At 60.3% G+C, this 19995-nt stretch overlaps 9 protein-coding genes and 1 pseudogene across 9 annotated transcripts in view; 6 read left to right on the top strand and 4 right to left on the bottom strand.

Annotated features, from left to right (window-relative positions):
* Positions 1–86: 86 nt before the first annotated feature.
* ACA1_238470 (uncharacterized protein) lies at positions 87–947 on the top strand (the record flags this gene model as incomplete). The annotated part of the gene is made up of 5 exons (XM_004335277.1): positions 87–145; positions 224–368; positions 438–487; positions 601–758; positions 883–947. The coding sequence occupies 5 exons, from the start codon at positions 87–89 to the stop codon at positions 945–947; spliced, it is 477 nt and encodes a 158-aa protein (XP_004335325.1).
* Positions 948–1144: 197 nt separating this feature from the next.
* On the top strand, positions 1145–2889 carry ACA1_238460 (annotated as a pseudogene).
* A 300-nt stretch (positions 2890–3189) lies between these two features.
* On the top strand, positions 3190–4484 carry ACA1_238450 (nuclear receptor coactivator, putative; the record flags this gene model as incomplete). Its single annotated transcript, XM_004335276.1, has 7 exons — positions 3190–3263; positions 3389–3485; positions 3553–3608; positions 3702–3795; positions 4063–4148; positions 4221–4280; positions 4430–4484. The coding sequence occupies 7 exons, from the start codon at positions 3190–3192 to the stop codon at positions 4482–4484; spliced, it is 522 nt and encodes a 173-aa protein (XP_004335324.1).
* A 140-nt stretch (positions 4485–4624) lies between these two features.
* ACA1_238440 (UracilDNA glycosylase) lies at positions 4625–5161 on the bottom strand (the record flags this gene model as incomplete). Its single annotated transcript, XM_004335275.1, has 3 exons — positions 4625–4720; positions 4837–4960; positions 5058–5161. The coding sequence occupies 3 exons, from the start codon at positions 5159–5161 to the stop codon at positions 4625–4627; spliced, it is 324 nt and encodes a 107-aa protein (XP_004335323.1).
* A 41-nt stretch (positions 5162–5202) lies between these two features.
* On the bottom strand, positions 5203–6318 carry ACA1_238430 (uracilDNA glycosylase, putative; the record flags this gene model as incomplete). Its single annotated transcript, XM_004335274.1, has 5 exons — positions 5203–5439; positions 5526–5636; positions 5741–5931; positions 6011–6119; positions 6205–6318. Coding segments are annotated over 5 exons (762 nt in total), but the record flags the coding sequence as incomplete, so codon positions are not given.
* Positions 6319–6556: 238 nt separating this feature from the next.
* Positions 6557–12632, top strand: ACA1_238420 (PH domain containing protein; the record flags this gene model as incomplete). Its single annotated transcript, XM_004335273.1, has 24 exons — positions 6557–6687; positions 6873–7095; positions 7243–7407; positions 7536–7616; positions 7745–7845; positions 7936–7999; positions 8109–8192; positions 8285–8410; positions 8503–8597; positions 8683–8791; positions 8866–8996; positions 9123–9184; positions 9274–9400; positions 9492–9582; positions 9680–9772; positions 9890–10024; positions 10120–10334; positions 10451–10545; positions 10640–10812; positions 10961–11023; positions 11197–11391; positions 11577–11693; positions 11820–12429; positions 12532–12632. 24 exons carry the CDS (start codon positions 6557–6559, stop codon positions 12630–12632), a joined length of 3387 nt encoding a protein of 1128 aa, XP_004335321.1.
* Positions 12633–12742: 110 nt separating this feature from the next.
* Positions 12743–14194, bottom strand: ACA1_238410 (uncharacterized protein; the record flags this gene model as incomplete). The annotated part of the gene is made up of 7 exons (XM_004335272.1): positions 12743–12910; positions 13012–13111; positions 13219–13297; positions 13367–13429; positions 13541–13655; positions 13757–13914; positions 13969–14194. The coding sequence occupies 7 exons, from the start codon at positions 14192–14194 to the stop codon at positions 12743–12745; spliced, it is 909 nt and encodes a 302-aa protein (XP_004335320.1).
* A 295-nt stretch (positions 14195–14489) lies between these two features.
* ACA1_238400 (uncharacterized protein) lies at positions 14490–15923 on the bottom strand (the record flags this gene model as incomplete). The annotated part of the gene is made up of 5 exons (XM_004335271.1): positions 14490–14997; positions 15139–15282; positions 15370–15477; positions 15589–15768; positions 15871–15923. The coding sequence occupies 5 exons, from the start codon at positions 15921–15923 to the stop codon at positions 14490–14492; spliced, it is 993 nt and encodes a 330-aa protein (XP_004335319.1).
* A 275-nt stretch (positions 15924–16198) lies between these two features.
* ACA1_238390 (coronin, putative) lies at positions 16199–19071 on the top strand (the record flags this gene model as incomplete). Its single annotated transcript, XM_004335270.1, has 15 exons — positions 16199–16217; positions 16297–16366; positions 16459–16490; positions 16665–16774; positions 16897–16978; positions 17107–17197; positions 17310–17381; positions 17494–17600; positions 17728–17774; positions 17912–18013; positions 18139–18206; positions 18310–18424; positions 18574–18643; positions 18744–18832; positions 18961–19071. 15 exons carry the CDS (start codon positions 16199–16201, stop codon positions 19069–19071), a joined length of 1185 nt encoding a protein of 394 aa, XP_004335318.1.
* Positions 19072–19564: 493 nt separating this feature from the next.
* ACA1_238280 (WD40 repeat-containing protein) overlaps positions 19565–19995 on the top strand; it is a gene marked incomplete at both ends in the record, with an annotated part of 2405 nt that continues 1974 nt past the window's right edge. Inside the window, 2 exons of the mRNA XM_004335269.1 lie at positions 19565–19750; positions 19849–19962. Coding sequence (XP_004335317.1) covers positions 19565–19750; positions 19849–19962 — 300 coding nt within the window. The remainder of the gene's footprint in view (positions 19751–19848; positions 19963–19995) is intronic.

The following is a 19995-nucleotide window of genomic DNA, read 5'->3' as shown; positions in this document are numbered from 1 at the left end:
TTACCTGTCCACTCACAGCACACATCATCTCTTTCAGGGATGACTTTCTTGGTGACTACAACGGTGTGGAGCGAGGGGAGGACCGCATGTTCAGCACCGCACTGGCCATCAACACGCTCATCGATGTGTGGAGCGTGCCCGCCACGTATGCATTCACCCAATGCGCCATGGATGAATTCTCGATATCACCCGTCTCACCCACCATATGTGTGGCTCTCAGCAGCGATTCGTCGTGCAAACTGCGATGGGCCAAGAACATCCCAGCATCGGTTCAGCCCCTGGTGTACGGCGGTGTCACATACCTCCGTACCTACCTGCTATCCGGGCAGTTCTCGCTTGGCAACGCCTTCTTCTCGGGCTCGGAAAAGGTACTCACACCCCTACCACTGAAACGAAAACACTCTTCGATTTATTCATTTAACAAACCCACTCAATAGGGCGATTCTACCTTCCCATTTGCCTATCCTGGAACGTATTCGTTCTACCGGTACAAACCCTACTGCTGGGGCAATGGAACTCTCTCTCTATATATACATATATTATATATATTATATTTCAGAGATATATTTGCTGATGTGCGTCTTGGTTCCATGGCGCAAGGAATGGCACATACCTCAACCCGCTCACGACCACCGACCTGGACATGGACTCTGGGTTCAACCTCGTGTACGCCATGCGGGGCGTGTCGCCGCTCAAGACGTACGAGAAGTTCATCGATCTCAAGTGGTGGGGCTACTCCACACCAAAGGAATTCCCCGGTACCACCCTTGCTCCACCTGACGACACCGGCCTTTCAGCGGAGCAGCTCATGATGATGTGGTGATCTTGGTTGGGCAGGCTTCAACGACCCTAACTCTCCCTGGCCGTACTGGTCCTCCCCAGCCATGACGCACGCTATGTCGCTCATCGCGCTGGCCAATTTTCAAGCCCTTCAACAGTGCCAGTAGGCCGCCTACTGGCACCTCAATTTTGCACCACGTTCTGTTCCACTGAACTTGATCGGCACAAAAAAAGAGTGTCGCACAAAGAAACAAAGAAACACAAAGAAAAGACAAACAAAAGCAAAACAACGAGCCTTGAACCTGGATAAAGCGAGCGAAAAAGCAACACTACAACAATCTGACAAAACACCACCTGTGCGAGCATGGACGAACCTGAACCAAAGAGCCAGGAGAGCGAGAATCTTGTGGCGGAGGGGTTGCATGCCCAGCGACGGCAGTACAGCAGCCACTTCTTCAGCCATGGCGATACCCTCGCCTCCGTGGCCATGCGCCACAAGATGGAACTGTCCGATCTTATGAAGGCACCGCCTCGCATCCTACACTTACATTTACAATTTTTTTTTAATTTTCTTGTTTCTGCTGTGCAAGTATGACAATATTGCCAATGATAATGATGGTAATAATATATTACTGCGCTGGTCGGTGTTGCAGATTAACCGGTTGAACAAGTGGAGCCACGTACGAACAGGCCAGATTCTGTACGTGCGCGCTTCGCCCTCGCTCGAGCGAGCACAGCAGCAGAGAGGTACCACGCCACGACAACACACGGGGGGGGGGAACTGCTGCGCTGACGCTTGGCCTAACCACCGCCCTTGTGTGCGTGTTGCGCATGTGGCGCACCACTTGCCAGAAGACACCGAGACCAAAGGCGACGGTGCCACCGACATCATGGTCGATAGCTCCGAACGCAGGTGTGTGCCGCTGTTGCTGTTGTTTATCGACGGACGCCATACCGCCGAGCGCTCGCCTAACCTGTCTGTTGTGCGTGCGGTGCGTGCGGGTGTGTGCGTGCGGCCAGGAGCAACAGCCTGGACGAGAGGAGGCCTGCTCCCTCACGCGCCCCATTCGGGCGGGGCACGCTCCTCGACCTTTCCAAGAGCGCCGGTAAGTCAGTCCTTCCTTCTTCTTCATCACCATCATCATCATATTCTTCTATGATCCTCTTATGACCTCACTCGCTCGTGGCACACGCGCGTGTCGTGTTGTTCTCGTTGTAAAAAAACAACCAACGTCCAGACATCGTGGAACCAGAGCTTCTCCTCCACGCCAAACGTGAGCAGAGCAGCATGATGGGCCGGTCGTTGAGCTACAGCAGCGGCAGCAGCAGCGCAGCAGCAGCAAGGACGCCACAAGCCAGCGGGATCGCCTCCTCCTGGAGGCCACCCAGGCCAATCTCGACGTCTACCGCGACGAGCGCGTCAAGTACTGCCAGGGTACCGATCACGTACGTGCGCTACATCACTCGAGTGAGTATCAATTCGCGATTCGCTTTCGTTTTTGGTTGCTTACTGGTGGGTGGGCGGGTGCGGGAGTAGGTGCTGGGCATCCTGGTGGTGACGTCGTGGCGATTCATCTTTCAGCCCTCCCCGAGCGATCTCGCGGTCCAAAAGAAAGGGTGCGCTACTTCTCCGGCCAACCCTCCCGCTCTCTTTCTGGCGAGCGACGTCCGAACAAAGTTAGTTAACTTTAGCATTGCACGCAAACCAGGTTTCTTCACTATCAGCTCAACATCTCCATCCGCGACATCTACGACTGCTGTGGTACCTTTCATGATCGGCCAGGACCGAAGACGTCTGGCGCTGTTGCTGTTGTTGTTGTTACTCACCCAGTCAGCTTTTTGCTCATTCTCTACGCAGAGGAGACGGAGCTCGCCACGGCGCAGTGCCTGTCGTCGGATACGTACGTGCAGGTGTGCGTGAAACAGAAAGTGAAGCAAGGCCACAAGAAGAGCGAGGGCAAGGTGGTCAACGGCAAGATCCTCTACTTCCAGGTGTCGCGTCAACGGTACCCCGCCCCAGCAGTCGCTCGCTCTTTCGCTATCGTTTTCGTTTTTTATTGTTATTGCAGAGAAAATCGAGAAAATGGCGAGGAAAAAAGACAAATTTAAAGTTGCAACTGGCGGCGGAGGGAGATGAACCCCGGTGGGGAGGCAGAGAGTGCCGGCCATGCCACGAGCAGAGGACCCAAATATGCAGTCGCCCAATACTTCTCGGGCAAGTACGGGCATCTTTTTACTATTTTCCATCTATCGATCGATTAGTTCACCCCCCCCCGAAGGTCCTGGTTGGTGCAGGCCACTTGGTGCCCCAAAAGTTAGTTAGTTTGTGGAGTTAGAACGGAGCTGACGTGGCGAATACATTTTGCAACTTACAGGAGCCAAGCGCTGGTGCAAAAGCTGAGCGCGGCCATGGAGAAGCACAAGGCCGGGAACGCCCTCTCGCACAACCGACGGCAAAAGGCCGGCGCCTCCCTCCCACGACGGTACTAGCCCCCCCCCCCACGCGATCGATCACGTCGCACTCCCTCCATCATCGGCCGTTGACAGTCAAGTGTGTGTGTGTGTGTGTGGTGTGTGTGTATGTGTGTGTGATTGCGATCGGCGTCAGGTCGATGATGCTGCCGGCCGAGTCCGCCGGCTCGGCAGCTGACCCCGTACTCCACGAGGGGCCGTCGTCCCTTCTTCTCATCGACGACATCCGCGCGGTACGGCCGGCCATCGCTGTTGTTTCCTTTTTCACCGTCGACTCTTTTCTCACACTTCAAATCGCAGATTCAAAACATGCTGCCCGCTCGAGAGCGAAGCTGCGACTGGAAGCTCGTCTACAGGTTTGGTTCTGGGCCGGTTGGTGGCACATTGGTGATCGATCGATTGGGGGCTGATTGATCTGTTTTCTCGTCACCCGGGTGGGTGGTGGGCAGTTCCGACAAGCACGGCGTGTCACTCAACACGTTCTACACCCGCGCACGCAACAAGGGACCGACGGTGATGATCGTCGAAGATTCAATGCACCACGTAACCAGCCCCACCCACCACCATCCATGCCCACTCCATTGGATCTGTGTGCGCTTACGCGTACGGATCAATCAGATATTCGGCGCCTTCTGCAGCGAGTCGTGGCAGGTGTCGGATAAGTACTACGGCACCGGAAACTCATTTTTGTACATGGTACATGTTGCTGTAGCTTGGTGCTCCACACGAACACAGCCGCCTGTTCTATTGCTGTATGCTATGTGCTGACAAGGAATCGTGTGTGTCGTGTCGTGTGTGTGCCATGCGCAGCTCTACCCGAAGAAGGCATTCTATCTGTGGACGGGAGCCAACAACTTCGTCCAGCTCTCGGGCGAGGACTTCCTCTCCGTGGGCGGGTACCGGCATTATTTGTATTGTTGTTGTTTGACTCGAACTGATCACCAACGGTGGGTCGTTGAACTGCGCAGAGGAAGCGGGACGATGGGCTTGTGGCTCAACGACGACTTCAGCGGGGGCAGCTCCCAGACGTGCGACACCTTTGCTAACGCCCCGCTGGCTTCCACGTGCGTGTGCCTCCTACACAACACACACACACACACACACACAACACACACAACACACACAACACACACAACACACACAGCACCATCTTGCCCCTCACGCTGTGTGCGCACAGGGAGGAGTTCAGCGTACTCTCCGTGGAGGTGTGGGGCTTCGTGGCGTCGGAATGACGAGCCTGCCTGCTTCGCTTGTTGTAAATAAGTAGTATTAACACAAGAAGAGATACATTGTTCTCCTTGCCGTGGTTGCCGTGGTTGCCGTGGTTGTTGGGGTCCCGCAGAGCTCTCTCGCTCGAGAGGTCGGCTGGTGATCAGGGCGACAGGGACCAGTCGATGGGAGTCTTGCCCAGCTGGCGCAGAAGCTCATTGCACTGAACGAAGTGGTTGCAGCCCTCGAACCCGCGAGCCTGCAGGACGAGCCACCGGGTGAGTGCTCGTGTCCGGTGATGACGAGGCCCATCCGCCCGTGGAGTGCCTGTGTCTGTGCCGCCACAGGGCAAGGGTCGTGCTGGCTGGTACGTACCAGAGGGGACGGGTGCGGCCCGCGGAGCACGCGGTGGCGGGACTCGTCGACGAGGCGGCCCTTCTTCTGCGCGTACTCGCCCCACAGCAGGTACACCACTCCCTCGCACTCCCTGTTCAACACCCTGGCGTGCGCACAATGCGGCCGGATCAGCGCAAAGCCAAAAACGAGAAGAAGAAGAAAGAACAGCACGAGATGGCGGACAGAAGGCAGGTACTTACTTGATGACCTCGTCCGTGAACGTCTGCCATCCGAACTTGGCGTGCGAGTTGGCAATGCCGGCCCGCACGGTCAACCTGGTCATGTTCAGCATCACCACCAGCATGAGTCGAATGAATCAGCCGTGCGGCGAATTCCATGAACGAATCATGAGGTGCGGCAAAGGAGGGTGTACGTGGCGTTGAGGAGCAGGACGCCGCGCTGCGCCCACTCGGTGAGGCAGCCGTGGTTGGGGCGCCGCCAGCCGGGGATGCTGCGCTCGAGCTCGGCGTAGATCTTCTTGAGGGAGGGCGGCACCGCCACGCCCCGGGTCACCGAGAAGGAGAGGCCGTGGGCCTGGTTCTCGTTGAAGTACGGGTCCTGACCCAGGATCACCACCTTCACCTGTGTGTGTCGTGTGTGTCGTGTGTTGTGGCGTGGTCAGCACGACGCGCCGGAGTGGGAGCCGATCCGGACAGCGACGAACGCACCTGGTCGAGTGGAGTGTAATTGAAAGCGCTGTAGACGCTCTCCTCCGGAGGGTAGACCGTGTGCGCTTGCCGCTCGGCAGCGACCGATGCCAGAAGGCTGCGGAAGTAGGGCTGGCAACCGCACACACGCATATGTAGTGAGTTTGTCGTAACACGGATTGTGTGTGTGTGTGTGTGTCGTGTGTGTCGTGTGTCGTGTGAAAGACTCGGCGCACCTTCGCGAACTCGGGACCCAGGTGTCGCAACCAGCCAAGTTCGGTGAGGCCTCCTGCTTCTGCCGACAGAGCGAACTGGCCAGCCGGCGGCGGCGACGACGAGGCAAACGAGAAGGCGCCTCCTCCCTGGTGGGCAGCGGCCATCGATGGTCTGGCCACGGTTCCCTCCTCTGCCCGCCTCTCCTCCTCGTCTGCAGTGGCACCGCGCGTGAGTCGTTCGTTAGAGGGTCCGTTCGAGTAGTGGCCACTACTACTACGCCGACGACGTACATTTGCACAGGTGCTTGAGGTTGTCCTCGAGCTCGTCGAAATCGTCGTCCATGAGCTCAAACACCTGCACCACGTACCCCACGCTATCGTTCCGCTCCACCACCAGATCCTTTGTGTGGGGGGGGTGAGGTCAGCATCATCTCTCTGGCTGTTCTTTTGTAGCGGGTGGTGATATCACGAGGCACTACTCGCACCTTGAGCGTGGTGAGCTGAGATCGAGACAAGCGCCCATTCTTGTGCAACAGCGACAAGAGCAGGAGCTGTTTGGCCGGGCCAGACTGCACCACGCCCTTGTTCTTAGCCCATGACCTATTGCCCCCACCACCAAGGCTTGTTGTAGATACTGCTCGAGCTGAAAAACTGGAGAAGTAGACAGTACCGTTGAATGTCCATCTGCTGCTGAATCTGTTGGATCTGTTCTTGACAATGGGCAGACGATAGAATTTCTACGAAGTTATTTGCGGTGATTTTAGAGTATTTTCAGCAAGGAAAAATGTGTTGGTCGACAAAAATCAAAAGCACAAGAGAACGAGAGCACAACACGAGATGCTGGGGCTGCTGTGGCTGCTGGCCGGCTCCTTTTTGCTGGGCGCTATTGTGTCCCTCGCTATTGCCGCCTACGTCGGCGTACACCTTCTGAGCCGCGTCGAAGAGTCCCAGCTTCAGTCTCGCCATGCGTACCCCCCCCCTCGCACCCCACGCTGCCGGGTTGCCCGGCTTGTGCTTTTGGCGTAGCGACATCCTTTTCATCTTTCTTTGCAATTCAAATCATTAACCATTGATTGTGTATTTATTAATTCAAAACATTTATCATTTATCATTTATTTTCGCTTTATGGCGTGGTCGTGTGCACTCGGTGTAGAGCGGCGGAACGGAGCAGGGAGTATAGCGAAGCCGTAGAGCGGGGCGACGTGCCATTCGAGCCGCCCCCTCTCGACGCGCAGATCAACGGCGACCACGCCGAGCTCATGCGACAGGCCGCGCAGTACACGCCCGGCGTCAACGCGCCACGCACTCGCCCGCCCACCATGCCCCTCGCGTCCGCCGACCCCTCGTCTCCTTCCACCCCGCACGCCGACATCGACGTACCAAACGCAACCCCCACCTCATCGCTTTCTCACCTTCCATTCTACGTAGCTAAGACCCGTGTGTCATGTGTGTGTCGTGTGTGTCGTGTCGTGTGTCGTATGTGTGTGCGTGTGCGTGTGTGTCTTCTGTTTGGGCGGTGACAGGGCGAACACGAGGACGGAGAGGAGGAGGGCGGTAGCGGGCAGGTGGGCGGGATGGGCGGCTGTCTGGTGGCCGGGTGGATCAGCCTCCAGATGGCGGGCAAGCGCAAGACGCGCAAGGCCTGCTACGCCTTCGTGCGCGACACCGACCTCTACCACGGCCCGCGCGTACCTCCTCCCTTTCCTTTACCCATTTGCCTTTATTATTTATTAAAATAATATTATATTATTATATATTATTATTGTTTTCCACTCGCATCACGCATGACTCGCCGCGTGCCGCACATCGTGGCCAGGAGGGAGACGCCCTGGATGAGTACGAGGTGATCGGACTCGATGGGTGCCTGGTGCGCACCATGGACGATGAAAAGAACAAGGTGTGCCCCTTGCCCCCCTCCCACGCGTGGTTGCTGGTGTCGTTGTCTGCGCTTGGCTCGGCTTGGCTCACCACGTGGTGGCGGTGGTGTTTGGTGCGTGGCATGCATGGTGTAATAATGGTCATCAGTTGACGTACGCGGTGGAGATCAGCCACACCAACCGCAAGGTGGCCGACAAGTCCGACTACATCTACCTCATCACCCAATCCGAGACCGTGCAGCTCAGATGGTGCGCAGCGTTCCCAGCAGCCGCAGGTTTCTGGATTCTTTTTTCACTCAGGCTGATGGTGCGAGTCGTAATCCGCCCACGGCATTGCAGGTACCACTCGCTCCTCAAGATCTGCGAGCCGTACGAGAGCATTGCCGAAAAGCCTCAGAGCAGGGTACCTGTGCCTGCGCATGCCGTGTGTCGTGTGTCGTGTGTCGTGTGTCGTGCGTGGTTTGCTGATTGGTCGCCAACTGGGATTGGTGTCGGATGCAACCCGCACACAGAGCGGACCGCTGGAAGCGGCTACGAGCCTTATGTCGCGCAAGGAGCGCATGAAGAGCGCCTTCCAGGAACTGCGCGGCTACAAGGTAAAGCCTCTCTCTCTCTCTGTGTGTGTGTGTGTGTGTGTGACCGAGCCCCACCGGTGGTTTCTCACGTGTCTGGTGGTGGTGGTGGCCAGCCCACGGTGACCACGGAGGGCACACACGGGTGGGTGCGCATCCAGCGGGAGGACGACCCCAAGCAGGTGCAAAAGCGATTCGCCACGGCCAAATCCCTGGTCTTCGCCACCTACAACACCGAGAAGGTAGCCCCCCCCCCAATGCCCGCCCGCTCCGGAGAGCTCGTGATCAACCAACCGCAACACTATTTTTCTATTCTTCTATTTTTCTTGCGAAGATCTTCGCGGCCAATGAGAGGTGGGAGGTGGACCTGCGCGGGTGCACTGCCGAGATCGTCCAGCGGCCCAAGAACGCCGTCAAGCTCTCCCGCAGGTACCCTGCCCTTGTCTTTGATTTTCTCATTATTATTATTATTATTATAATTATACATATGTTGACGTGTGTGGGACGAACACAGGGCGAGCGAGCTGACGGCGGGCCTGGACCACATCTACGTGATCGCCGACACTGCCGAGTACGCCACGCTCTGGCACAGCGCCCTTTCGGCTGGCGCCCGCTACACTTCGGTACTCTTCCTCTTCTCTCTCTTTTGGCTCCACCTCCTGTGCTGTGCGATGCCCTCGCCTGACCAATTGTGCAGGGGAGCCTCGAGGGCAGCGCTGCGGCGCCTGTCATCTCTCCGCGCTCGATGCCGTCGCTGCCCTCGTCATCGGGGCCGACCTCGTCCTCTGCCTCGGCTGCGTCGTTGTCGTCGTCATCCATTCCCTCCACGTACCACCTGCCTGCCTCCCGTACCCCCCTTTTCTATCGTTTTTTATTTCATGTTGTTTTGTTATTTGTTATGTCTTGTCTTAAATTGTTTTAAACAAATTTGGGGTGGTGGCTGCTGACTCGCAGGTCTAGCGAGCCTGTGGTTGGGACGACGGCGACGAACGCCGCGTCGGAGGGCAACGCCTCGGGTACGCGATCGCCTACTTTCAAGCCTCGTGCTCTCTGCACGCACGTGCGCACACGACACGCGGCACATTTAGTGACCCCCCGCCAGCAGGCCAATCTGCGGCGGGCTCTACTGCGGTGGGCGAGAGCACGGCCGAGGAAACGGCGAACGAGTTCCTGAAGATCGAGAGTGCCGAATGGATTAATGCTCTCACCTCGCGCTTCTGGTTTAACTTCAGGTACACACACACACACACACACACGACACACTCACGCGCGCGACACCTCTTGCTACGCTGTGTGGTGGGCTGACAAGGGTCCGCCTTTCAGGAATTCCGAGGAGCTGGTGGTGGTCATCAAAACGTTCCTGGAGACCAAGATGAAGGCCAAGCTCGCCGAAAAGAAGCTCGCCGGCTTCCTGGTGCGCAAATTTACACTCTTTCGCTCGATTCACTGTCGTTCTCCGCGCTTGGCAGCAGCGCAGCCAACGCAAAGTAACTTACGCACACCACCCGCAGGAGCGGATTGATGTGGTGGACCTGAGCCTGGGCGACTTCGTGCCCAAGATGTCCGGCATCAAGATCCTGCCCCAGCGACGCTCCGGTGAATTGGTACAGGACCCTCCCCCCCCCAAACGCCACCCCAACACCCCATTCGTCGCGTATGCGGACGAACATTCACCACAATGTGTGTGTTGTGTGTTGTTGTTGTGTGTGTGTGTTGTGCAGGGCATCGACCTGGTGCTGGACTACCGGGGCGAGGACAGGCCCGCGTTCGTCAAGTTCACCGGCAACGTGTGGGTCACCCAGAAGACCTGCATCCCGTTCTGCATCACCGCCACCCTCCACTCCCTCACCGGTAAGGTGCGTTCCGACACACCCCGCTTTGTCACAATCTCGTGTGGTCATTGACGTGCGTGTGCGGCGTGCGTGTGTGCGATGTGTGGTACCGGCGGTAGATGCACATCCATTGCGCGCCGTGGCCGGCGGAGCGGTTCTCGGTGAGCTTCTACTCGGTGCCGGTGATGGACATCCGACTGGAGAGCGTGGTGGGCGGGGACAAGCGCCAGATCCGCAACTTCCCCAAGCTCAACAACCTCATCCTCAACAAGCTCACCAACATCCTCATCGAGAAGACCGTCATGCCCAACCGACGCTACATCACCATCCCACGGTACCCACACCACCACCACCACCACCACCACCACCACCACCACACCGCCTCCTCCTCCTAGTTCATCGGCCCCGCCGCCGGCCATGGATTAACCGGCGCATCGCATCGGCGTCCAGGACCAAGAAGCGTACCACGGGAGCCGTGCCGGAGGCGACGGCCAGCAGCGACGCGAAGGAGCCCACTGCGCCTGGATCCCCGCCCGTCGTCGAGGGTATGACACACATGACGACACACACACACACACACACCAGCCCAAGGGGCGGTCACACAAGGCTGTAACGGGTCGTTTGGGTGGGCGGGTACAGATCGGCGGAAGGCGGTGGTGCAGAGCATCCTGGATTCGGAGCGCAGCTTCATCGACAGCCTGCAGCCCTTCATCAAGCTCTACAGCGAGGACATGTTCCTGGAGCTCACGGAGCTGCACGAAATGTTCGGGCGGGTCATGGTCATCTACAACTACCACCACAAGATCGTCAAGGTATATGAATATCATATTTATCTGTTATCTAATTTATCTATTATATGCCTCTTCTCTCCTCCTCAACCCCGCGCGCTGAGTTCACTCACCTCCCCGTGGCTATAAAATACCACGACACGACACGACACGACACGCGCAATCGTGGCAGGACCTCGAGGCCAAGCTGGAGAAGTGGGACGGCCTTCCGCCCCTCGAGCGCACCGTCGTCCAGGTCTTCCTACAGCTCGTATCGATCCCCTCCCTAATTCCCCCAATCCCCAGTCGCTTCTGGGAGGTCCGTCACTGACACTCGTACGTGTTGTGTGCCGTGTGCCGTGTTGTGTGTGTGTGTCGTGCCGTGTGCCGTGTTGTGTGCCGTGTTGTGTGTTGTGTGTTGTGTTGCAGACGGAGTTCGTGGCGATAGAGATGGAGTTCTCGTCGCGGGTGGAGAGCTACGTGGCCACCATCGCCCGCCTGCGCCAGTCCAACCGCCGATTCGGGGCCTACCTCAACGACCGCGACGCCAGCGGCGAGGACGACCTCAGCGAAATCCTGCGCAAGCCCGCCCTCCGCTCCTTCCTCTACGCCGCCCTCCTCAAGGTAACACGCCCTCCCCCCCTCTCGATTCATTGATTGCTTGTCCGTGTCGTGTGTCGTGTGTCGTGTGTCGTGTGTCGTGTGTCGTGTGTCGTGTGTCGTGTGTCGTGTGTCGTGTGTGTGTGTCGTGTGTGTGGTGTGTGTGTGTCGTGTGTTTGTCGTGTTGGCCTCACACGATCTGCGCGCAGGAGCTGCTGGGCTGCACGGGTGCCGACCACCCCGATCGGAAGGCCCTGGAGAGGATCACCACCATGCTGCTGCCCCTCGCAGACTCGGCCGCCCACGGCAACGGCGACTCCGCAACGGTACGTACCACCAGTACACCCCCCCCCACACGCCAAATCACCGCCGCACTGCGCGCGTGCGTGAGCCCCCCCCCCTGCTCGATGAGTCTCGACGCCAACACTGCCTCTCCTGGCACACGTTCTCAGGGCGGCGCTGGCCACAAGACCTCGGGCAAGGAGCCGATGCTGAAGAAGGGCGGGGAGGTGTCCACCAGCGCACCCGTCCTGCCCGCGCGACCTCGCCAGCTCTCGTCGGCGCCCGCCCCGATGCCCGTCGTCGAGGTGATGGGCGGAAAGGCCGCCGACAGGCACAAGCCCCTCCCGCGCCCCAGCAACCCGCTGCCTCCGCCCCCCGCCGCCTCCGCCGGAGCCTCTTCCTCCGCGGCGGCTCCCTCGGCGGCCTTGCCCGCGCCCCCACCAACCAGCGACACTGCGGCGTCGGGACCTTCACCACGCTCGTCGGGGCCGCTGCCTCCTCTCCCGCAGCAGCCCACGGCGCACGTGTCGCCCTTTCCCCACCTGCAGGTGCTGCAGCAGGCGCCGCCCGTGCAGCTGTTCTCCCAGCCCCTGCCCGTCGCACTCCACCACCACGACGACGATGACAACGACGACGACAAGGAGGGCGGGAGCGCTCGCGCCCTTTCCTCTTCGCCGCCCGCGAAGAAGCCCCTCCCCGATCTACCGCCGGCCCCGGCCCCGTCGCGTCCTCCGCCGGTGCCCGCCCGCCCCTCCAAGCCCGAGTCGGCGCCGAGCAGCGGTACGCGCCTCCTGCCTTGCTACACCGGTGCTCACAACCAACCAACCAACCAACGCTCCTCACCCCGTGCAATGAATGGCGTGCGTGCGTGTCTGGCACCAGACCCGTTCCCTCTTCTTGCCGGTGCGCCGCCCGCCGTTCCTCCGCGCCCTGTGTCCGGTGCTTTCCCCGCGAGCGGCCCCCGCAGCTCGGACACCCTGTGAATGCAAATGGTGCCATGGTTGTGCCATGAAAAAAAAAGCGAATGATGTGTAATTGCCCCCACTCCTCTGCTCCACGATGAGGAGGCAGCTCTTTGTTGGGCCGGTCGCGCTCACGGGGAGAAGTCGTCGTCGAAGCGGGCGTGGCGGCCTGGCGGCATGGGCGACCTTTCGCCGCGTGGGGAGAAGGCGCGGTCGGGCGCACCGGCGTCGTTGAGGGACTCGACGGGCGCGTCGTGGGTGAGGGCCAGGATCTTCTCCCACTTGGCCTTCTTCTTGGCCTGTTGTGGTACCGCAACACAAGGGAGGGACCAACGTGTCACGAGAGGTCTTGGATCTTCAGAGGGGGGGTATCCCTTTCTTTCACGGGTGAGAGTGGTACCTTGTCGGGCGTGTCGTCCAGGTGGCTCTGGGTCTTCATCTTCTTCCTCAGCAGCACGCGCTTCTCTTTTTCCTCCTCCTTGAGCTCTTCCGTCTTCAATCTGCACATTCCCACCAGCCACCACCAGCCGCCACCACCAGCCAACACCGGTCAGGCCTCGCAGGTTTCCGTGTCAGTGGTCCGTGGAGAGGAGAGAAGCGGCCGTACGTGGCGTAGGACGCCGCCACGTGGCGCGAGGTGGGCTCGAGTGGGCTCGGCGCGGCAAAGGTTCCCTCCCCTTCCTCGCCTGTCCACGTCGCCCCCCTCCCCCCCGTTAGTTTAAAGTCTTCCGGCCGGGATGGAGGAGAGAACGAACCGCCAAAGTCAAAGGCGGCCTGCTGCGACGGCAAGACCGTTGGTCGCTGCAGGAACGGATTGTCTGGCAGACGGGACCACCGGGCGAAGCAATGGAATGTCAGCAGTTGCTCCTCCCCATGGGGTACGGAAGAAAAGGCAGTTGTGGGGGGAGGGGGGGGGGTAGCTGTGGTACCGGCGTGGTCGTAGGTGGTGATGGGGGCGATCGCGATGTGGTCGGCCAACCGCGTGACGGCAGCTTCGACCTGCCTCCTGCGTTTGCTGCGTAGCCGCCGCACCTCCGTGGCGTCCTGCACGTCACGGGCGTGGCAGGTGAGCCGTGAGCTTCATTCATCGTTGCCCCCGGCCATGGCCATCAGCGGGCGAGACAGGGCACGCATAGAAAGTATACCTCGAGGCGCTCCTGGTAGGCCGGGCTGGCGATGTAGGCGTGCTTGCTGGGGAAGGCCGGCAGGAACGGGGGAATGTGCGGCGGCAGCGGTTCCTCGGGGTCCTTCAGCCCAGGTGCCGCCCGCCCTTTCTTTTTCTTCACCGGCCACTCTGGCATGGCTGCTCCACCACCACCACCGCCGCGACACCGCGACACGTCAGCACAAGAGAGACCGAGGGAAGAAGGAGGGTGTAGAGGGGCGCGGGTGCCTTTGGGGAAGGGCGTTTCGTCGAGGGTGGCCGAGTAGTGCGAGAGCTCTCGTAAGTCGAGGCCCAGCTCGTCAAAGGTGAGTCGTACGTCGTTGAAGTTGGCCTCTATGCGCCCCGCCAACTCGGCGTACAGGTGCGCCCTGTGCCCCACCTCTTCGATGTCTGTGTATGCACCATTGATGGTTTGCATCCCTTCTGCAGAGCAGTGAGAATCTTTGGGGAGGGGGTAAGGGCATACATTTGTGTAGAATGTTGGCGAGGGTATCGGCGGCCGTGGCCTGCACCCCTGAAAAGCCCACCTGCTGAGCGATGCCAGCCACCCCCACACGCGCACACTCCCGAGCAAAGCCTGCCTCTCCCATCCGTCGATCGAAACAATCCACAAACCAATGCAAAAGACGGCAGCCAATCTTTTGGCCAAGATAGAAAATCGATTTTCTCCTGCATTTCTTTTCGTAGAGCACCCGTTCATGGTCGTCCTACCTTCAGCGCCTGTGGCGACGGTCGTCGTCCCTCCCCCACTCTCTGTCCCTCTCTCTGCCTCTGTCTTCCCTCTCTCTGCTCCGCCTCCTTTCTCTGCCTCTCTCGCTGTCCCGGTCGTCTCTGCCTCTGTGGGCGGACCTGTCCCGGTCCCTCGTGTCTTCCCTGCCTCGGTCCCTTCCACCGCGGTCGCGGTCGTGGTGCTCGTCCCTGTCCCGCCCGCGCTCCCGCTCCCTCGAATCAGCTCTCGCGGGGGAGCCCTCGTCGCGACGCGGAGGGGTGCGGGAACGCGAGCGCCGGTCGCGGCTGGCGCGGTGGCTTCTCTTGGCTTCCCCGTTTTCGGCCTCGCGGGCGCGCTTGGGGGAGGGCGAGCGCTCGTCGTCGTCGCGGTGGGAGCGGCCTCGCGAGGATTGCCTGTCGCCCTTGGCGCCGTCATCCTTGTCGACGTCCTTCTTATGATCCCTGCTCTTGGCTTTCTTCGCGCGCCGGTCATCTCCGCTGCTCTCGCTCTCGCTGCTCCGGCCCACCACCGCCACAAGCCAAGTCTGGTAAGGGGACGCCACACATACACTGTGCCACGTACACGCACGCACGCGCACGCATCTCACCGCACACGCACACGGAGCCGGCGTGGAGAGGTAAGGACGTTGGTACCTATCGCTTGAGTCCGAGGGCGAGGACGACGAATCTGAGGAAGAGTCTGAGTCCGATGAAGAATCAGACGAGTCGGACGAGCTGTCGCTGTCGCTGCTGCTGTCGGAGTCTGACGATGAATCGGACGAGGAGTCGGACGAGGAACTGCACACGCCACCGAAAAAGAATGTTTGTTAAAACAAAGGGGAAAAACACGCGTCGAACGAAATGCAGAGAACGGGCGCTGCGTACCTGTCATCGCGCTTCCTCTTCTTCCTGTGCTTCCTCTCCTCCTTTCTCTTCTTCTTGTCTCTGGCCTCCTTCCACTTGGCCACCTCCGCTTGGATCTGCTTCGTGGCGCTGCGCATCACCATCGCACACAAACCGATACCCCACGTAGTGAGACGGCTGGATGGCGCGCACGCACACACACACGACACACACGGGCGCGAAGAGGGCGGAAACACGTACTCGGGCAGCTCGGGAGGCGGGACGTCGAGCGTGTAGGAAGGGTGGAGCGAGGGGTCGCGAATGACCTCGCTGCGGGACGGACGCTTCATGTACACAGCCGAGCCCGAACACTCGTAGGTGTAGTGCCCGTAGTTGAGGCACTTCTGGCACTGGTAGTTGGCCGGCGCGCGCGACTTGCCTCTGCGATCAACACGTGAAGATAACCCAGCGGCAGTGAGGTTCTGCCGTGAAAAGATGTGCGCGTTGCGCCCGCAAATGAAAAGATTGGGGAGGTGGGGATACCGGACACCCAGGGGGCGGATCGTGGGCGCCTTCTCCGTGCTGAGGGCGTACATCTGGCGCTTGGCCTCCTTTCGGAGAGCCCATTTACTGGGTCCTCCCGATCCAGGTGCTCCGCGCTGCCCAGAAGAGACGTTAGTACAGTGCCAAGCCTTCACTACACAGCGCCAATCCACGTACGTCTCCCATTGCGGTGTGTAAGATCGATTTGCCGGCTACTGCCGGTTTTCTCTTTTTCCTGGCCTTTTCCCTTTGTGCCGTCGGAATGCGTGGCATGCAATAACGAGAGTTGAACAACGCCACACGAACAAACATAATCACATCACTCACCATGACCACCAAGATCAGAGGTATTCAATACCCCCCCCCTCCAACCGCCTCACGTGCTCTGGTATCGCACCGCACTCAACTCTGTTCTCGTGCGCGTAGCGAGCAAGTACCGCCACCTCTTCGGCAAGGACGAGCAGCAGCGCAACTGCTTCAACAACGTCAACGTCGGGTAAAGCCCCCCACCAAAGCTGTTGACACTCGCGAGGGTCGTGGTGGGGCGTTCGTTCGTCTGACCTCGTGGTACTCCTTTTTTCTGTGCAGCTCGCCTGCTCCCGACGCCGATCTTATTCGCGGTACGAGGCCTCCCCCCCATCTGTCACAAGAAATAAGAAAACGCGTTCTCCTTTTCCTTCGCACCACCGCTTCAAACGCGTGCGAGGGGGGGGGGCGTGTAGAACGGAACAGCCGACTGACGATATTTATGGTTTTAAAAATTGTTATTTGTTGTTGCCTGGTGGTGAGAGCAGCCAATGGCCGCTACTTCGCGGTACCGTGGGCCACGCCTGGCACTCTGTGCGTGGTGCCCCTCGCCACGCCCGGCGCCGTCGACCGCGACAACCTGCCCCTCATCGTCCAGGTACGCACTCTCCACCTCCACCTCCTCCAGCTTTGCGCGCCTTTCCGGCCTCGTGCTTACCCGGCGGCGGCGGCGGCTGCGGCTTGCTGGTGGTGGCTGGTGGCTGGCATTGCATGGCATAGGACGACGAGGCCTCGGTGAACGCGTTCGCCTTCCACCCGTTCGACGACCACCTCGTGGCCACCGCCACGCAGGACGCCAAGGGTACCCCGCTCCCGCCTCCTTCCTCCACGACTCGGCTCGCCCTCCAATACTCTACGCTCACTCACCTGCGTGCCGTGTCGTTGGTCGTTGGTCGTGTCGTGTCGCGGCGGTGGAATGGGTGAATGCAGCCCACCTGTGGCGCTTCCCCGAGGGAGGCCTCACGGCGGACATCACCACCCCCGTGCAGACCTTTGCCGGCGGACACGCCACTCGCCTCGTGTATGTACTCCGGCCACCACCACCACCACCACGACCACCACCCTTGCCCCCGCTTTCAGTCGATGACGCGACTCTTCCTTCGTCTCACCGTGCGTCCACCACGCGGGTGCAGGTTGATCGACTTCCACCCGCTGGCCGAGGGCGTGCTCGTGACCGTCGGTGCCGACAAGACCGTCCGCCTGTGGTTCGTTCACAACTCACCACCCGCCAGCCACCACCCGCCAGCCACCACCCGCCACACTCCTCCAATCCTTCCGTTATGATCTCCCACAAGTTTCTCACCACCATTGGGGCAGGGACGTCGAGTCGGCGGGCGAGCGCGTGGTGCTGACCGATCACCGGGACCAGATCACGTCCCTGACCTGGAACCCCGACGGCTCCCAGCTCGCCACCTTCTGCAAGGGTACGCACATGCGCCCCCACCGCACCTCACCCACCACCACCACCACCACCACCCGCACGCTACGAGTGGTGTGTGCTCATCTTCGTCAACCACCCACCCACCCACCCACCCACGTGCGTGCATGCAGACAAGAAGCTGCGCATCTTCGACCCCCGCGGCAAGGCCGTCGTGTCGGTACGCATCCCACCACCCCGACCGCGACCGCGACCGCGACCTTCTTCTCTCCCTGACGTACTGAGTGTGTGCGCGCGCGCGAAATACTCGCTCACCATGCACCTGCTGCTGCTGCTGCTGCTGGCTGCTGCTGGCAGGAGGTGGCGGCCCACGAGGGAACCAAGGGCGGGCGTGTCCAGTGGCTGGGTCCCCTCGGCCAGATCCTCACCACCGGCTTCACCCGCCAGAGCGAGAGGGAGGTACGTCGCACCACCCATCCTCCCTCCCCCCTGCGACACAGTGACCGGGAAGGGGGGGTATTACCACGCACATCCTCCTCCTCCTCCTCCTCATGGTGGCTGGTGGCTGGTGGCTGGTGGTGCAGATCCGCGTGTGGGATCCCCGTAACTTTGCCCAGCCGCTCGTCACCCAGAAGCTCGACGTCTCTCCCGCGTACGTACCCCCATCTCGTCTCCGCGGCGGTGTCGACGGGCATGAGGGCCATGGTTGGGCTCATCGCGCTTGCGGTGGTGGCGGCGGCGGTTGTGTGCGACAGGATGCTGCTGCCGGTGTACGACGCCGACACGGGCGTGCTGTTCCTCTCGGGCAAGGGCGACGGCCTCATGCGCACCTTCGAGCTCACCGACTCGGCGCCCTTCCTCAACCCGCTCGTCGAGTACAAGGCACGTACCCACCTACATTCCATCTATTCCCCCCCCCCCTCCCTCTAATCCACACGTGGGTGGCCCCTCCGCTTCGGTGAAAAACGAGTCTCGCCTGACTGTGCGCTATCCCCTCACCACCACCCACCACCAAACAGTCGAACAAGCCGGCGGCCGGCATCACGTGCGTGCCCAAGCACGGCCTCAACGTCAAGGAGTGCGAGATTGGTACGAGTCCTTCTCTGCAGAGCCCCCCCCCGCCCCAACGTCCTTCAGGGCCTGCGCGCTCAGTCTGGCTATGGCATGGTGCGTGTGTGCGTGAGTCCAGCGAGGTTCTACAAGCTGTCGGGCAGGGAGGTGATCCCCATCTCCTTCATGGTGCCCCGCCTCAACAAGGACTTCTTCCAGGACGACCTGGTGCGCACTTTTCCCACTCACAGACCGCTTCAGATGCCGCCCTCCCCCCCCACTATCGTGTCGTGCGGTGGTGCTAATCGATGTGTGGTTGCGGTCCTGTGTGTGTCCTGTGTGTCGTGTGTGTCTAGTTCCCCGACACGTGGGACGGGCAACCTGCCTACACGGCCGACTCCTGGTTCGGGGGTGCCTCCGGCAACTCTGGCAACAAGGTCTCCCTCAAGCCCGCCGACATGGACTGATCGTGCCTCGTGCAACTGTTCTCTTCCGCTCAAGCCATCGGCGGAACGGAGCTCCCCTCCATTGTATGACCTGCGACCCTCCCGGTTCAAAAGACCTGAGTTCACCACTACTAGTTCGCCTACCCACCACCACCGCCACCACCATCACCTGCTACGAACGTTTTGAATGCACGCCCCTCTCCCTCCACTTCCGCCTCAGCAGCAGCAGCGTCGCCTCACGAGACCGCGAGTGTCCCGATCTGGTAGGTGCCCTAAAAAAAGGCGGTGCGCTGCCCTTTCGGTCAACAGCACGCGCGTCGCCCCGGACAACGTGGCGGTCATCTGCTGGGCGACCCCGTTTTGCGCACTCCTCTTCTCTCACCATCTGCCGCCGCCGCCGCTGCTGCTGCTGAGAAGAAAAGGGCGGGAGAGTGAAGTGAACCAAGAGGAGGAACCAAGAGGAGGTAGGGAGAGAGAGAGAGAGACTCGACGAAGCCATAAAGAGAAGCCTGAAATGAAGCGCTCCAAGAAGAAGGGGTCGAGTTCGGAGGAAGAGGGGGAGGACAGCCCGGTGCGGCAGGCCGTCCAGGGCAGTGTGTTCATGAACCAGGGCCAGTCCATCGAGTTCATGATGGTCACCCCCGACGAAAAGCTCTACACCTGCGAGGCCGACGGCTGCGTACGCGTCTACGACCTCGACGTACGTCCTCGCCTCCCCTCTGTTTGCCCCCCCCCTCCACCAATCTAACGGTCGTCGCCGACGGTTGTTGTTGTTGGATGTGTGTGTGCCGCACGCAGACGGGAGAGCTGGACTCGCAGTCCAAGCCCGTGCAGGCGCGGTCGGTACAGCTGGAGCCCCAGGCCATCTTCATCAACACCCGCAACAACACCGTCATCGCCTGGAGCACCACCGTACGCACTTTCATTACCGCCCCCCCCCCCAAA

The sequence above is a fragment of the Acanthamoeba castellanii genome (genome assembly GCF_000313135.1).
Source record: "Acanthamoeba castellanii str. Neff unplaced genomic scaffold scf7180000084763, whole genome shotgun sequence".
In the NCBI taxonomy this organism is placed as follows: domain Eukaryota; phylum Discosea; order Longamoebia; family Acanthamoebidae; genus Acanthamoeba; species Acanthamoeba castellanii.
The sequence above is the reverse complement of the archived record's forward strand: the minus strand, read 5'-3'. Positions and strand labels throughout refer to the sequence as shown.